The 16,812-nt window shown below is 33.3% G+C and overlaps 4 protein-coding genes across 5 annotated transcripts; 2 read left to right on the forward strand and 2 right to left on the reverse strand.

Annotated features, from left to right (window-relative positions):
• The first annotated feature begins 320 nt into the window (after positions 1-320).
• Atg8a (Autophagy-related 8a) lies at positions 321-4,426 on the forward strand. Its single transcript, XM_066395964.1, has 3 exons — positions 321-529; positions 2,257-2,454; positions 3,867-4,426. Exons 1-3 carry the CDS (start codon positions 440-442, stop codon positions 3,945-3,947), a joined length of 369 nt encoding a protein of 122 aa, XP_066252061.1. The 5' UTR covers positions 321-439; the 3' UTR covers positions 3,948-4,426.
• Positions 4,427-5,157: 731 nt separating this feature from the next.
• Positions 5,158-9,178, reverse strand: ATPsynbeta (ATP synthase, beta subunit). The gene is made up of 10 exons (XM_066395385.1): positions 9,026-9,178; positions 8,294-8,448; positions 7,463-7,577; positions 7,156-7,310; positions 6,940-7,102; positions 6,682-6,883; positions 6,332-6,476; positions 5,834-6,064; positions 5,603-5,764; positions 5,158-5,494 (listed from the first exon to the last, which is right to left on the reverse strand). The coding sequence occupies exons 1-10, from the start codon at positions 9,126-9,128 to the stop codon at positions 5,378-5,380; spliced, it is 1,548 nt and encodes a 515-aa protein (XP_066251482.1). The 5' UTR covers positions 9,129-9,178; the 3' UTR covers positions 5,158-5,377.
• Positions 9,179-10,119: 941 nt separating this feature from the next.
• On the forward strand, positions 10,120-13,023 carry Snap29 (Synaptosomal-associated protein 29kDa). 2 transcript variants are annotated; one of them, XM_066395409.1, is made up of 5 exons: positions 10,120-10,413; positions 10,467-10,769; positions 10,827-11,014; positions 11,080-11,248; positions 12,282-13,023. In XM_066395409.1, the coding sequence occupies exons 1-4, from the start codon at positions 10,282-10,284 to the stop codon at positions 11,219-11,221; spliced, it is 765 nt and encodes a 254-aa protein (XP_066251506.1). In that variant the 5' UTR covers positions 10,120-10,281; the 3' UTR covers positions 11,222-11,248; positions 12,282-13,023. The 2 variants fall into 2 exon arrangements, with proteins under 2 accessions (XP_066251506.1, XP_066251505.1); XM_066395408.1 differs by having other exon boundaries at positions 10,121-10,413; positions 11,080-11,253; positions 12,282-13,018.
• Positions 13,024-13,764: 741 nt separating this feature from the next.
• Positions 13,765-15,899, reverse strand: SmD3 (small ribonucleoprotein particle protein SmD3). The gene is made up of 2 exons (XM_066395399.1): positions 15,445-15,899; positions 13,765-14,042 (listed from the first exon to the last, which is right to left on the reverse strand). Exons 1-2 carry the CDS (start codon positions 15,752-15,754, stop codon positions 13,948-13,950), a joined length of 405 nt encoding a protein of 134 aa, XP_066251496.1. The 5' UTR covers positions 15,755-15,899; the 3' UTR covers positions 13,765-13,947.
• Positions 15,900-16,812: the final 913 nt, after the last annotated feature.

Consider the following 16,812-nt stretch of genomic DNA (forward strand, 5'->3'; position numbering starts at 1 on the left):
CACAGGCCAGATTCTTGAATCTCGACTCGATTTCAATTGTCATTTTATTAGTTTTAAACGCCATTCAAGACAAATACTCGTCTCTCTGCCGTAGAAATTCTGCATTAATTGCAGCCACATCACTTTTTGATATTAAAAGAAAGGAAATTGTTCTATTACGCCAAGCCTATTCGCTTTCCTTTGACTGGCTTTCGCGGTTTCGCCTGGCAAAGCGTAATTTCCCGAGAGCTCATTGTGAACGCGCCCCAACCGAAGTGGCAGCTGTCACCATTCCATTCCATTTCCCACGATACCGCCCACTCCCCACCACGACCAATCGATTGCTTGCTTTGCTTTTTTTCACAACAAGCAGGACACCAGCGCAAACATCGTTCAATCATTCGTCAATCGTTTTCTATTTTGATAGAAAACTGCTGAATATTGTAAAATTTCAGTGAAAATGAGATTTGTGTACAAAGAGGAGTTCCCCTTCGAGAAGAGGAAAATTGAGGGAGAGAAAATCCGTAGGAAGTATCCCGACAGAGTCCCCGTAAGTTGCAATGTATTTTCTCCTGTCAAACAAAGAGAGAATAGCGCATAAGCTTTCTTGCCTAGATAAACGTCGTAATGAATTTGTACAAATTCTGATTCTATGTTTCACAATACCTTCCATTCTCTCGTTAATATGTTTCGTAATTTTCCTTTGTGTAAAAAACTCAAATTAGTTTTCCAATTGGATATTCTATTTGTGACGTATGGAACTGATTTGGCAAATGTATTGTTTTTACGTTTCTGGGGGATCTGGTAATGGCGTCAAGGTCATTTTCATATTGGATATTATTGTTTTTGATGTCAGTCTATGCTGGAAAATAGTCTATTATATGACAAGGGTTGGTAGGATGGCCATATCACCCTCGAGAACCAAGTTTCCAGCAGGACACCTAGGACAAAGCACACAAATGAGCATCCACCTGGTAGTGCAGTCTGTTTTCCACAAAAAACAACCAAAAAAACAATACTTGATATCCAGAACTTATCTGAAATGTTAAGCTGGATTTATAAACTTTGTTACTCTTATTTCTCACTGTTCTTTCTGTTTCAGTCACTTGTATTTCTTTATTCTCCTTTGATGAATTTATAGTGATGTCACCAAGATCCCCCAAAGCACCATTCTGGAGGACCTGGTAATAGTCTTAAGCTAATTTTTATATTGGATATATATACAGGGTGTTCCAAATCTGATGTGCTATCGTGGCTCTCTCTTAAACAGTAAGAGTTACAGGGTCAGTTAAATTAGAAAAAATATGCCAAATTTACTTACCAATACTCTTGTTAGAACTGAAATTAATATTGCCAAATGATCTTTAGTTTCCAGGTTGTTATAAAAAACTAAAATTTGGTCAAATTTAGCTTTTTAAATGAATCAAAAACTAAAGGTTTTTCAGTAAAATGTTTGATGCAAAAACTTCATAGTTTTCTTATGTTTACAAATCAGTAAGTTCCACAATTTTATATTATATATTATATAGAATATTAGGGCGAATAGGATGGCTATATCACACTTTAATATAAGGTATCCAGCAGATCTCCAGTGGTGCTCAATGGAAAATTCACCCAAGTTGTATAGTGTATTTGTTCCACAGAAACACACAACAAAAAAAATATTCAATACTCAAAATTAATCTGAATATCTGAAATGTTAAGCTGAATTTGCAAACTCTGCTACACCTATCTCTCATGTGTACCTGTATTTCTAAGTTGCAGGCTACAGCAGTTATTTTTTTTTTGCAGTCTATTTTATTATATATGTAGGGTTCACAGGGAAATATCTAGTCTTTTCAATTTCCACATTTCTAAACACTTTGACAAATTCATCACGTATTCTGACCCTTAAGAGTGACTATTACCTGTAATATTATTGCACTTATAATAAAAAAATATTGTTTGATATTCCTGTATAAAACTCTTGTGCCTTAGAAAACAGTGGATTGAACGTAATGTTTCATAATATGTCGTGCGCGCTTTAAAGGTCTCCTTATACAATATTATAAAATACTATTATGTTACATTTGCTCTTTTTGTGCCTTGTTCATGCACATTCTAACTCTGTATCTATATAATTTGATTTGTTCATATTTTGGTTTATAATTTTTTAATATTTTGTCTATAAAATTACAGGCATAACTAACACTTGTCGACAGTTTCATCATTTTGGTTTGGCATCATCACCTTTGGTTTGAGCTACCCATTAAACATTATTTTTGTTTTTATTCTCAGGTTATAGTTGAAAGAGCACCTCAAGCTAAGATTGGAGATGTCGACAAAAAGAAATATCTAGTCCCCTCTGACTTAACTGTGGGTCAGTTTTACTTCTTGATTAGGAAGAGGATCCATCTTAGACCTGAAGATGCTCTGTTCTTCTTTGTGAACAATGTAATCCCACCTACATCTGCCACCATGGGATCCTTATATCAGGTAGGTTGTTTAAACTTTCACATTGTAATTATAAAAATTCAAATATACAGTGAGGTTTAAAAAAAATACATGATGCAGGTGAAGGACATCATATAAAATCTTATTTATCCTATAATTTTGATTGTTTTTAATTTTAATTGAAGGTTTAATCATTTTTATTAGTTTAAGTGTATGCATTATATAAAAAAAAAATACTGTATTATTAAATTTTAAGTTTAGGCACGTTTTTATCGGACGTACTCTAAGCAGGGCATGACTCATTTCATAATGCTTAAATAAATAATGTCCTGCATTAAACAGTCCTAAAACATTCATCTAAAACTGATATGAGGAAAAAATTGTTTTTGTTCTGTTATTCTGATATAGTTTTATCTTTTTTAATTATTCTAAAAAATATTGTAAAATGTGTTTTTGAGCTACATAAGAGTATCCTAGGAAAGTAGCGCGCCAATACAATAGCCATAGTAAAACATTGGCAATGCATTTTAGATTCGTGTACTATATCAAGGGTATGAATAGGAAAGACTCTTTTGATTAAATTTTCCCCCTTCATTTTCTTATTTTGACTTTTGTGGCCTTAACTGTTCTACTTGCTACAAAGGGCTGTTTTCTGATATTGCAAAGGGTCGTTTTTTCTGCAGGTCTACGTCCACCTACTCTTCGGTTTTATCTATTGCCTATCTATCCTTCAGTTTTTTTGCGTCCGGTACCTCTCTACTCTTCGTCCAGCATTAGCTTCCCAGACTCGGGAGAAGGGGCATTCAGGGGTCACTATGTAGAGGTGCGGATAGTCCTTTGACCCTCTCAATCACCCGATCTGAGTTCTCTCGATTTTTATTTATGGAGCGTTGCGAAGAACATGTTATATCCCAACGAAATACGTGATGTGGAAAATTTTTATAATGTAAAGTAGAACGTTCGGTGTTGCAAATTAAGTATAGGCTCCTCGTTGGTCGTACACTATATGGGCTCCCCGTGCGCGATACACAGACTTAAAGCAAGTAACATGAGTCCGAAAACTATGAATGTGGATAGCGCTATTGCCGAGAAATCTGAACCTTTGGGCTTAAAAAATTAGAATGGTGTCGGCCAACGTCATGACTTGATACTATACGAGTTTTTATGGACGAAGTGGTGTTAGGAGATGAGTGTGGAAAGTATAAACGAGTACTGTAATCACACTTAATAGACGTGGTGAACGAATTGACAACTAATAATCATTTTCTTCTGTTATGTATTGAATGAATATAAAATATTTATGTTCTCTCGCTTTTTTTGTAAAATGATTGATTAGCAGAAATGCAGTGCAGCAAAGAGTGCAAACAAATGTATCAGGCATTATTACGGCGCCACTTTCTTACGAAACCGTAGCTTTAATAATAATTGGATAACAACTATACAAATATTTTTAGGAACACCATGAAGAAGACTTCTTCCTGTACATTGCTTATTCCGACGAAAACGTATATGGAAATAACAAGGAGGAACAATGAATTACCAATCGTACTAGAATTGGCTTTGCTAAATTTCATGGATTCTTTGGACATCAAATTTTTACGTATTTAGCATAGTCTCAATTTTGATTTCTGTAACTATACTTATAAAAAAAATAAATCATATTATAATACACGAATTCAGTTTAAACTTTGGCGTTATGTCGTGAACACGTATATTATATATTTATAAGTTTTATTTTTATTTACTTCTTAGGTCTAGTAGATACTCTAAGTATGTATAGATGTGTACTGAGCTATAGAAATAATGATGTTTTTTGGGTAGGTACCTATACCTAACGATGAGATTTAGATTAACTGGTTAATTTTTCACGCACGCCTGATACAATACCTAACAGGTTTAAAACGTTCTTTAAGAATATTTGAAATATTCTTCCCTCTTGATGAGTTTAAAATTATCGAATTAAGGTGTAGTGTGTTACTGGAAAAATATCTCATTAAAAATGTTAAAATCCAAACATTGTATTTTCAATAATAATAAGGTTTTCATTCTCTTCTTCCAGGTAAATGACACTTCAAATTAAGGTGCAAAAGTGGCATGTTTCAAAATTAAAATTACAATTAAATGGAATCAAAGAATTAGAAAAATATGTAAATACTTTACTAAGATTTCAAGCTAAAGAAACTAGTCAGTAGTGTTGCAAAGACTAAGGTGGCAAACAAAACAAGACCTCCATTATATATAAATTGGTCTAGATCTGGCAAAGCTAAACATCCTTTTATGCAGTGAGTTTAAAATAAATTCGACCAAATTTCATACTTTGATCTTTTGCTAAAAGTGCACGGACGTAGATTTTTATATAATGTAATTCAACAAGTTGATAAATCATAAATAACGGTGTTGTTGAAAAAACAACCACAAACACCTGCTTTGATTGCTAATATTCCTATCAGTATTGAACTATACTGTTTTCTCTGACTTCTTGAACGAAAAATTTGAAATAACAGATATTGCACTAACCCCGACTGATTACATTACCACGACAAATATTCTACATTGCACCATATAGAATCCTGCGCTTGGTAGTTAGTGGTTTCGTGCTATATTTAATCGCCCAATGGGGATGTTCCACAATTTATGATCAGAACTTTAAGGAATAATTTAAAAAGCACATTTTAAAGTGATGGAAACGGGGATGAAAATATTATAAAAAATATCCATATTTTCAATATAAGCAAAAGCACTGTAAAGGAACGTAAAAGTGTATTTTTGCAGTAATTAATATTTACGTAAATACAACAAATCTAACACCACATGGTGTCGAAACAACATTTTAAAACATATATAAAAAAGACATTTTTTAAATAATGTTCTATTTGAGCTTATGAATTTCAGCTGATTTGAAAAAAAGAGAACAAGTTCTATAAATTACAATTTAAACCAAATAATTCACTTAATATTATGTGATTTAAGAGGATTCAGCTAGTTTCTCAGCTTTCTGTACCACTTCTTCAATGGGGCCCACCATATAGAACGCTACTTCGGGGAGGTGGTCGTATTCACCGTTCAAGATTTGTTGGAATCCCTGAAAGACAAAATCAAAAGTTACTGCTTTGTCACATAGATACGTCCAATTAGGTTTTTAGAATCAAAATGTACGTAACGTCAACAAACGCTATAATGGCTTCCATACCTTAATGGTTTGCTCGAGAGGCACAAGTTTGCCAGCATGACCAGTGAAAACTTCAGCGACTTGGAAAGGCTGTGACAGGAAACGTTGAATTTTACGGGCGCGGGCTACAGTCAACTTGTCATCTTCAGACAGTTCATCCATTCCCAAGATAGCAATGATATCCTTGAATTACACAATTTTATTAGAACCATGTTTCAAAATATTCTATAATGCTAAAAAAGATTCCCATACCTGCAGAGATTTATAATCTTGCAAAATCTTCTGAACACCACGGGCAACATTATAATGCTCCAGCCCAATAATGTTGGGGTCCATAATACGAGAGGTAGAATCCAGAGGATCTACAGCGGGGTAAATACCTAATTCGGCGATGGCACGGGACAATACAGTGGTGGCGTCCAAATGAGCGAATGTTGTCGCAGGGGCAGGATCAGTTAAGTCATCGGCAGGTACATAGATGGCCTAAAAATGATACATCCCTTCTTTTTACTGCTATTAATTATAACGAAACATTGATATCTGTGATTTTAATAAATGCAATATGTTTTGTTTTTTTAGTTCTGATTGAGAATAAAAACAGAAAAATGGCTTTCACAAAGAGGCAAATGTTTTGTAGATATATTACATTGTACCTTCAGGACCTGGTGTTTTTTTAATATAATATTGTTAAAAATGTGTATTTAATTTCCTAGTTTACATCTTAATCTTTCAAAACAAAGTTTAACCTACCTGCACTGAGGTAATAGATCCTTTTTTGGTAGTGGTAATTCTTTCCTGCATGCTACCCATGTCAGTAGCCAAAGTGGGTTGGTAACCTACGGCAGAAGGGATACGACCTAGCAGGGCGGACACCTCAGAACCGGCTTGGGTGAATCTAGTGTAAATAATTATGAATTATATTTGGCCCACGTAAATAGAAAATATTTGTTCATCTTCCTATTTTGAACAATATATAGCAACCAAGAAAAGGCTAATTAGATGCTGTTACTTTGTGAACAGAATATGCAGTGTGATTTTCCTTCGTACTCTTACCATTACCGAAACAGTGGGCGCTTAGAAAAAATCTCATAGATACAAACCTGAAAATGTTGTCAATGAAAAGCAGCACATCTTGTCCTTCTTGGTCACGGAAATATTCGGCGACGGTCAATCCGGTTAAAGCAACACGAGCACGGGCGCCTGGGGGCTCATTCATTTGTCCGTAAACAAGTGCTACCTTGGAAGTCTTGTCTTTTAGTGAAATGACTCCAGATTCAATCATTTCATGATACAAGTCATTACCTAGTACAGGCATTAGTAAAAAGAAGCCGAAATATTATTAAAAACTTTAACAATACCTTCACGGGTACGTTCTCCTACACCGGCAAAAACGGAATAGCCACCGTGAGCTTTGGCAACGTTATTGATCAGTTCCATAATCAATACGGTTTTGCCTACACCAGCTCCACCGAAAAGACCGATTTTACCTCCCTTGGCATAAGGTGCCAAAAGATCTACAACCTATTTTATGCAATAGTCTTTAATATTTTCACCATAAAGGGTTTTTAACATACCTTAATACCAGTGACCAAAATCTCTTGCTCTACGCTCATTTCTACGAATTCGGGGGCTTCAGCGTGAATGGGAGCAAGTTTATCAGTTGGAATGGGACCCCTTTCGTCAATGGGTTCGCCAATTACGTTCATGATGCGACCCAGGGTTTCAGCACCTATTTATTCAAAATACCCAAGGATCATCAGATGTGACGTTCATAAACACTGGGGGAGCTAGTCATTAAAATCATTGTTTTACTTAATTTAACAGTGTAATTAAATAATTTCAAAAATGGTAATTTATCAAATTTATTAGAGTAGTACTCACCAACAGGAATACGGATGGGATATCCAGTGTCTAGAACTCCTTGACCTCTGATAAGACCCTCAGTACCATCCATGGCAATAGTACGCACTGTGTTTTCTCCCAAATGTTGGGCCACCTATTCATATAAGTAAGTTTTGAAATCTTTCCACACCTCAACTAAATTAATTTAATTTAGTTATTGAATTATTAATTAATCAATCATTTAATTAGGCCGTGGACAGAATTTACAAATAAAATACAATAAAAATGAGTAAAGCTAAATACAGGTGCACTAAATTTCTCATTTATCATGGAAAGTAAAATCCAAGAAAATGCAAACATGCTATATATTCCATTTTAAAATATAAATTTGATCACAATATGCTTGGCAAGTTCTGATTTTCATGGAAGGCCATGTAGAACAGTCTGTGTTATTTAGCTCATTTTGCTATGAAACAGAAAATTATGTAACATCACTCATATCAAAATATTTGTGTTTGTATACAAGAACTAGTAGGACCAATGTGGTTACAATGCTCCTAGAGTACTTTATACTAAATCAAGAGCATACAAGGTGATAAGATTGAGCTTAAGAGTGAATGTATTAATAATTTGTGAAACATTTAATAAAATTTACTTTTTTATTATGCTCTTAATAATTAAATAAAAATATTTGTGACAACATAGATGGACCCAATTTTCCATGTAATAAAAATCAGAAAGAACTATGTGGTTGACTTTGATATAGCAGGGCTTTTTAATTGAAAAACTATTTAGAAGTATTTCAACCCTGAGCCTTGCAAAACATATTAGAGTAGAGAATATTCACAACAAACAGATGTTATTAATTACCTCAAGAACCAGCCTGGGGCTGCGATTGGAAACTTCCAAAGCATTAAGAATTGGTGGCAAGTTGTCTTCAAACTGGACGTCTACAACAGCACCAATAATAGCAACAACTTTGCCTTTAGCTTGGCCTGCAGCAGCCTTGGCAGCAAAGCTCCTGTCTAAAACGTAATAAAGTGGACTAAAGTTTGGATTAGATATGGGATTAGTAATGAAAAAATTTTAAGTGGAAAATGCTTAGGTTCCTTTGTCTACACTGGTGCAGCAAGTCTTAAGAAGGCAATAACAACAATTCTCAACTTAATCAGGTAATGCACGTTTAATATTTTGAGCTTTTAAGCAAAAGGTAAAGTTCCAAGCAACGTTAAGACATAAGGATAGAACAGTAGAATGACTAAATAACTGCTTAAAATGGGTATGGAAAAATTGAGCCAGTGGGAATATATTTTTTGTTCAAATGGGTCCAAAACTCCATTTATGTAACTTTCAAAATGGCGAGGAAAACGGTTATGTAATACCTTCTCCACATAGGTATTCATGCTAAAATCATATTAAGTGTATTTGTGCCTTATATAAAATAGCATAAGCATGCCGTATAGTTTTTATATAGAACCTTAAATTAGGAATCAAAGGGCAAAACGTCTCGCTTTACGTAATAACTTCCACTTGCCGGAAGATGAATTTTTGCGAGGAAATGATGGGAAATTCTAGGAGCTTTCAGGAAAATTGTTTACTCACTTTGTTGGCTGTAGCATGCTGCAACTTTTACGGATTCCTGTCCTACTTTTTCGGCGGTTTTTCCAGCCAAAAGGCTGGCGGCTCTTCCTACTGCACCCAACATGGCAAACCACAGACAGAACTGTGGAAAAAAATTGAAGTTGGCAAACTAGAACTTAAAAATTCAACCGACAGAGGTGCTAAATACATCCTGTGGCGCAGCCTCTTGAAAGGAATAAATTTCGTGGCGCGAAGTTCAAAAATGGGTGATTTGATTTTATCACTAAGTCGGTTTCTTTATTGCCGAGCTAAATTTACAGTTTTTCGTACTAATTCCAGCACTAAGGCAACAAGTTCATCACTGTTACTAAATTTGGACACACCACAAATAGAAAACATATTCGATTCTATTAAAGATGCGATAAAGAACGCTCCAGTGTGAGAGCAAAAATTAAACAATAAAGAACCAGCTTCCTGTAACTTTATTGCCCAAACTCAGTGGTGAATACGGAAAACTCATTTATGCATGTTTTGACATCAAAGAGAAGAACTGCAGATTTAAAACAACTGCTTGAGCAGGTTCTGAAAAATGAAACTGTGTCCGTCCAGCTAACTATAACTGTTATGGTTTTCAATGAAAATCAGTTGGTTCTGTTTTGGTTCTGGTCTGAACTGAGAATCAAATTTTTGAAGATGTTGGTTTCAAAAAGTAATTCAACAATTTTAATGGGTATAATTCTTATTTTCACTCTTACGTGTTCTTATAAAATTGGGACTCAAGCCACTGATTATATAGGACCCCCCAGAAACCTATTAGAGGTTTAAGGCCTGATTCTATAGAACCCCTTGAACTCCACCTGAATTCAATCTAAATCCGATTCCATAAAAACATATGAGGTAAGAATGAACCTTTTTAACCAGATTACGCCGCGAATTAAATTTTTTACCCAATCAGAGTTGCAAAAAATCTTACTCTCATTCTGATGTGTTCCTATGGAGTCGGAACCCTGATTTTGCAGAGCAAGTTGGGGATATAGTGTAATTTGGCTACATTGGATTATTTTGATTAGTTGTCAGTGTCAATGCCAAAAATGAACTACATGTCATTGCTATGCATAATATCTGTTTTTTGTATTTCAACAAATTAGAATGTCTACCACAATTACTAATTAATGTTATCAAAAATTTAAGTTTACCACATGTCCATTGTTTCTTTTACTTATTTATTATTGTATCCAATTCATCAACAAAAATCCAAAATTATCACTAGGTGAAACATGTCAGATCACAGGTATGTCACATCAACAAACCCCTTTGATGATATGTATGATGATGATATCGACGATGAAACCTTCTTAAAAAACACTAGAAGACCTCCACCTAATGCACAGAACTCTTTCGATGCACAGGTAATATTTTAAGTCATACATCTTGTATGATAATGATCTTAGCTAATCTGCAGGTACAAAGTTTTCAAGAATGCAGACGTCAAATAGAAGAAAACACTATAAGAAGTACCAAACAAAGCTTAGGAATATTAAGGGATTCTGAGCAAATTGGCATTGCTACAGCTGAGGAGTTGATGAGACAACGAGAGAAACTGGAAAAAACTGATAAGCAACTAGATGATATTAATAACACCTTAAGATTTTCTCAAAAGCATATTAATGGAATTAAATCAGTGTTCAGTAGCCTAAAAAATTATATGTCTGGAAGGAACGATAAGAGTCCTACAACCTCAAGTTCCACTCCTAGTACTGTGAAGGTAGATATTAATAAGCCATATTACACTAAATGATTAATCAATTACTCAAACTTCTAGGAGTCTAGCTTAAATTCAAACCTTCAAGAAAAACTACAATCTTATGATGAACATCCAGTAACTAGATTAAGAGGTAATGACTACAACATTCCACCTATCCAAGAATTCAGTTCAGCAGGCTCAGGCAGTAAGGATTTTAGTGCAAAATTAGATGCAAATTTAGCAGAAATGTCCTCTAACATAACCAGGTATCTACCTATTTCTTTTTGCAATTTTAGGTGTAGAAAATTGAAATTTACATTTATGTTTGTAGGCTGAAAGGACTTGCAGTAGGACTTGGCGAGGAAATTGACTCTCAAAACGATTTACTTGATACTATAACATACAAAGCAGAGAATGCTGATATTATGGTGCAGAGACAGAATAAAGAACTGTCAAAACTATTGAAAAAATAATGTCTATTATAGAAGAATATTATTTATGTAAGGTAAATTGGAAGAGTGTTGTGTAAGATGGGGTGTGGGGTGCAATTGATCATAATCATTTTACTTTATTCATGCCAAATGCTTCCATTAAGTCACTGTTTTATCCATACTACCAATTATTCTAACTGGAAGAAAAGTTTCTTTCTTGATCTCCTGTTTATTTGCCTCCCAATATTCAGTCTCTTTTTGTGTTGTAATACTGAAAATGCATCCTATGCACCATCAATCTAGTTATCTAAATCATAATTTGTTATTGGAACATCTACATCACTTTTAGAACTGGCGGAGTCTAAATGTGGGACTATTGCACTTTTTCTTGGATTAATTATTAATTTAGTTTGCTTTTTTGTTTTCAGTGACTTTTCTAACAGTGAGTATATCTAACCACCAGATTGTCCAGAAAATATGTTGCCATATGCCACAAATCAGTTAAATTTAGTGCGATATCCAATGACCCACCTATAATATCAAATTTAGTCAATGTTGGGTTGTCCACTGCTAGATCTAATATGGCGTCCATGGTATCGATTATTTAATGTTCCATATGGAATCTTAAACTACTTAGTGGTTTTTCAAAGTCTTCAATTTTCATCAAAAACTTTTCTCAAGGCAGCCTTTATGAGATCTTCGTGGTCTAGTTATTATATTAAGATTTGGCGTTTTGTCTGTAAAATCATATAATAAAAATAAAATATAACAACAATTCTAAAGATAACCCTCAACAAAACAAACTAAAACGCAGTAGTTTTACCATTGTTGTGTAATATTCCACTGTTATTTTGATCAATACACCCCGAATGTTCTATCAATTTGACCCCAACATTGTGATCAATTTCACTCCATGCAACAATAGAATTTGTGACGTTACCAGCTATTGAATAAATGGCTTTTATGAGGTTTTAAGATTTTACATTAAAAAGCTAATGTTGGTGCATGGGAATTAAAATAACATAAAAAATTTCAAGGCATATAATTGATATAAAACGTACTTACCAGTTTAAATTGGAATTTCATTGGAAAAAATTTACAGGAACTTCCAACATAGAGGGGCCATTACCTATGACTTTATTGCACAAGATGTATAGGAATCGCTTTAAAGAAATTATTATACCACGCACCACATTCAAATAAGTTCAAATTGGATATTACAAACTTACCCTACAAGATGAATTTCACCTTCACTCATGGTATCTATTGTGTATGTGTGTAATTAATTAATTTTAAACATTTTTAAATCAGATATGGGGTGATTTTTAAATTGAAGATTTCCCTCTAGCAGAAAATAAAGTTAAAATAAATAAGAATTTTTCCTTGATACGTTTCCCAAATATAATATAATAATTCACCTATTGCTGACAAAACGAATCAACAAAATCTTAAAGCGACGTTGAAGCTGTATGCCCTATGCCTGCTTCCATCATACATGTTGGAATTTCTAACATGTTTTTTTTTTAGAACATTCTTTTCATTTCCGACAGAAGGTAATCTCTAAGTTAAAAATCGCCCTGTATAGTTAGATATTAATTAAAATTAAAAGTGGAAAATATAGGATAATCATGTTTTTTTGTTGGTTATATTATTTAATAGAACCGTTCTAGTTTAAAACCAAACTATCCAAAACCTCCCATTTCGCGTTTAATTGTTCAGTGAAAGAGACTGAAGCAATTTTCCCTCTTTTTTTACTCATGTAGAAAGTAGTACCTTTTCGATAGATTTATGGGACCTAGGCAAAACGGTACAAGAACAAATAGTTTTTGCTTAGACCCCATATAAATCAATTGAAAATGCACCACTCCTACAGGGTGCTTAAAAATGTTCTATATGTTACAAAATAATTTAGTTGTGAATCAATAACAATATAAAATGTTAAATAGAAATTGTACTCAAGAATGTCTAACGAGAGTTCATCTACCTTTTATCGTTTTGTCCCTTAAACAACTCAAAAAGATGCCATCCTATAAAAAATAATGTTCAAGAACGCATCCTCATATATATTGAAAGCTGATGAAATTACCTTCATTTGAAAATCTGACCTATAACTTTGTATTTGACATATTTTTTACAATCTTCCAAAAAGGTAAAGGAGTTATGTAGTAACGCGAAAATTTTATAGTGGTATATGGAGTCTAAATAGAACTAGGACACCTATATAACGATGCATCTAAAATAAGCGGGATAAAATATGTGTTTAGTTGTAATTCTTGACAGTTTTGCATTTAGTGTTTTTCAGTTTCTTCAATAAATAATGGAAATATTTGCGAATGCTCTAAAAATTTTAATCAGTAATTTAACATTTCAGTTTTGATTTCTATGGGAAGAACCACAATAAGCGTGATTTTAGCTATACTTGATTTATGTACAGAAGATATTAGATGGAAGAGTAAGATTAATGGATAGTCAGAGAAATAAACGTTTATTTACCATAATATGGAAAAAAATCAGGATATCATTGATACAAACCAATGATGAACAAAACACACAACACATCTAACAGTATCAATTTTATCAGAGAATTTATCATTACTATTCTTATAGTTCATTTGACAATTTAAATCAAAATTAAATCTAAATTCTATAAATAACATACGTTTCAAAATAGTACTAGATCCAGAAGTACTGATTGACAAAATGTATGTACTTACGTTTAGTACCGACACATATTTACATGTAATAAACTGACAAACTACTATATTAAATTATCTTCCTCTACCACCAACTTGCTGATTTTGCCAAGGAGCATTTCCTCGGCCTCTAACAGGGGGACCTCCGCCCCTTCCTCTACCTCTTGCAACTAAAGAAATGAAAAGTTTGAGATATTAATTTTTACTTTCTGTATATACATTCAATTAATTATACAAAAAGTAGACATTAACTTTAAAATAGGTGACTCAAACTAAAAAATAAACTCCAATATTTACATATTTTCTACCAGGGGGTTTTCCTAAGCTTAAATAATGACATTATCATAAAACCAATGGTCATCTTTATGTTGACCACTGTTAAGTTCTTTGAAAGGGTGACAGCTACATGGTTGGATTAGTTTATATTACATTGGAAAGGTTGCTCATTCTAATTCTCAGTAAGAAGAAGAAAAAGAAATAGATACTTTGTGTTTCCTGAAACAGTTTTGATACATTTTTGGACAGGTTTTTAAAGATGCTAGTGAAAGTAATAAGTTTTATCTGTTTATATTTTATACCAAAAGTTATTTATAGAAGCTACATAATGGGACACCATAAAATGGCCTCTGCTAGGGCATATTTCAATTTGCATTCTATGATTAAGAAAAAGGTTTTTAAGGAGTAATCATCAGAGAGTGAATGCATAACATTGATTATGGTTAGTGATTCAACAAATGACACCTCTTTAGAAAGAAAAACCTGTACGTTCAAAAACGATGTTTTTTTAAATGTTTTAATTAACAATCCATTGCTTTTGTTCTTTATTCTATGATAAACCATTGAATGGTCTAATGAGGCAGGTGTCTTCTGGAACAATGCCAATAAATTATGACAAAATAGACCTTAGGTTGTTGTATGCCAAAGTAATAAATGCAGAAAAAAAATTACATTTGCCATACTTTCAAGAAATATTTTTTTAAAATCTGTGGCCATACACAACTAAATGTGTTGCATGTTTATCAAAACATATAGTAAGCAGAACTGGTGCCATTCTAACAAAAGAAATAATTACTAAACAGGTCCCTTTCATTTATTAGTCCCATTATTTTGGCTATTTTTATTTACTTCTATAATCAAGTATTAGAGAAAGAATATCATCTATCTATAACATTGAGTTCCTTAGTTGCCCTGTCCAAAATCTCAAAATGGAAAAAAATAAATTTCCATTATATACTGCTTTCTCCTTTAATTCCCAAAATGTTTGTTTTGTTTGTTTTGCTATTGAAAAATAGGTTATTAAAGCATTTTTAGAACTCAAATTATTTTCCTTTTTGACAAGAAACTAATTTCATTGGATTTTTAAGGTTTATTTATCTACCTTAACCAGTTTTTTCCAAGAATTAATCCAAATTCTTAATAAGTATTATGATTGTAAACAAAATACTACACAAATCAGAGCCTTGGTAAATTATAAAATTTCTCAACAGTAATGAAACACTTTATCCCTTAGTATATAATATACTATCTAAGTAACATAACAAGTCAGTCTTGTAAAGACGCCTCTAATCTTACCTTGAGCCCGTAATATACCAGACTTCCCTCTTCCTGCTACCCCAGCTTTGGTTTGCTTCTTAAACATAGGAGCATTTTTCAACATATCAGGCAATATAAGGAACCGGACTTTTGAACCTCTGATGTATACATTCTCTAGTTGGGCCGCTCTGCCATCCCTATAGGTAATAGTAACCTGGCTCATTTGGCAATTCATGTTATCTTCAGCTTCAACAAGCTTTCCTCTGTAAACTTCACCGCTAACCGTTTCACAAGTAATTATATGGCCCTCGGCTTCGTGAAGAACTTTAATTGGAACGCCGATAGACATTATAGAATATTCTGTGCAAAAATTTGTATTATTTTATGGTAATTGAAGGATGATGACTGATTTGAATTTTTCTCAAAAGCTTCGCCCGGCTTCTCTTTATTTATTTTGCTTTTTTTGTTGCTTATAGACGCTATAGCTTTCACACTGTCACTGTCAGTCATTGACACTGACCGGTACTGGGTGTGTTCAATATACTCGGATGATGATTCTCGACATTGTCGACGCACCTCCATTCGAAAACTCCAAAACATTGGGCGAATTTGGGCCTTAAAACACCCTGTAGCCATTTAAATAGAACGCTCATTTGAGTTATTTTTAAGGTGATTTCTATGCGATTATTAATAGTATATTCCATTAGTAATGGCAAATTTAGTGTGCCTCTTGGGCAGGAACACTCTTTCGTTAACAGTGCAGTATATGTAAATCGTATGCATCACATTGTGACTTTTGAATTTGGACAGTTTTGAGGATCATACGGCTTGAGATTTTTTATTTTCAGCGAAGATTTTCTTGTCCCCAGAAAAAGTAAACTCTTCAGTAGTACTGCTGGAAGAAAAAATAAATCTGGCAGCATATAATTTTGTCGTTTCTGTCATAAGCTTTGTCTACATGTTTCTATAATAGATCTTTGAAAAGTTCGCAGGAATCAAGACTGTGAAGATAGTATTTAAATTTGAATTATTAACTGGTTCCAAGAAATATTAAAAACTTTTAATAGCAAAAACGGTGTAACAAACACGTATATTACTAAAACGTCAAGAATTCTTTCCACTTTGTGTTTTATAAAGCTGTGCCTTACGTTTTTCTTTTAAATTTAAAGATTTTCAATTTCATTTCAATCGAATTACCGTTATTGGAAGTGGTTGCCATTATTCTGCTAGTTAAGTTCTCATATTCTAAAGTAAAACTTAATAAGATGCGTATTCGTATCAATTCTTGATGTTATGGTGAAGGAAAATTATCGCAATAACCAGCCAAAAGATAAAAAAAGATTTTTACAATCTATCCAGAGTTAACGCTTGCAGTAAAACTTATATAAAAAATAACGGGGAAACTAA

The sequence above is a fragment of the Euwallacea similis genome, chromosome 12 (genome assembly GCF_039881205.1).
Source record: "Euwallacea similis isolate ESF13 chromosome 12, ESF131.1, whole genome shotgun sequence".
Taxonomy (NCBI): Eukaryota; Metazoa; Arthropoda; class Insecta; order Coleoptera; family Curculionidae; genus Euwallacea; species Euwallacea similis.

What these genes read in the sequence shown, in the direction of transcription:
- Snap29 (XM_066395409.1), top strand. Translation starts at nt 10,282, where the DNA reads ATGTCAGATCACAGGTATGTCACATCAACAAACCCCTTTGATGATATG. An exon ending in AGAACTCTTTCGATGCACAG is followed by an intron (nt 10,414 to 10,466) that starts GTAATATTTTAA and finishes GCTAATCTGCAG; the next exon opens with GTACAAAGTTTTCAAGAATG. An exon ending in CCACTCCTAGTACTGTGAAG is followed by an intron (nt 10,770 to 10,826) that starts GTAGATATTAAT and finishes TCAAACTTCTAG; the next exon opens with GAGTCTAGCTTAAATTCAAA.
- Atg8a (XM_066395964.1), top strand. Translation starts at nt 440, where the DNA reads ATGAGATTTGTGTACAAAGAGGAGTTCCCCTTCGAGAAGAGGAAAATT. An exon ending in AGTATCCCGACAGAGTCCCC is followed by an intron (nt 530 to 2,256) that starts GTAAGTTGCAAT and finishes TTTTATTCTCAG; the next exon opens with GTTATAGTTGAAAGAGCACC. An exon ending in CCATGGGATCCTTATATCAG is followed by an intron (nt 2,455 to 3,866) that starts GTAGGTTGTTTA and finishes AAATATTTTTAG; the next exon opens with GAACACCATGAAGAAGACTT.
- ATPsynbeta (XM_066395385.1), bottom strand. Translation starts at nt 9,128, where the DNA reads ATGTTGGGTGCAGTAGGAAGAGCCGCCAGCCTTTTGGCTGGAAAAACC. An exon ending in AGCATGCTACAGCCAACAAA is followed by an intron (nt 8,449 to 9,025) that starts GTGAGTAAACAA and finishes ATTACGTTTTAG; the next exon opens with ACAGGAGCTTTGCTGCCAAG. An exon ending in GCCCCAGGCTGGTTCTTGAG is followed by an intron (nt 7,578 to 8,293) that starts GTAATTAATAAC and finishes TTATATGAATAG; the next exon opens with GTGGCCCAACATTTGGGAGA.
- SmD3 (XM_066395399.1), bottom strand. Translation starts at nt 15,754, where the DNA reads ATGTCTATCGGCGTTCCAATTAAAGTTCTTCACGAAGCCGAGGGCCAT. An exon ending in TGGTATATTACGGGCTCAAG is followed by an intron (nt 14,043 to 15,444) that starts GTAAGATTAGAG and finishes TCATTTCTTTAG; the next exon opens with TTGCAAGAGGTAGAGGAAGG.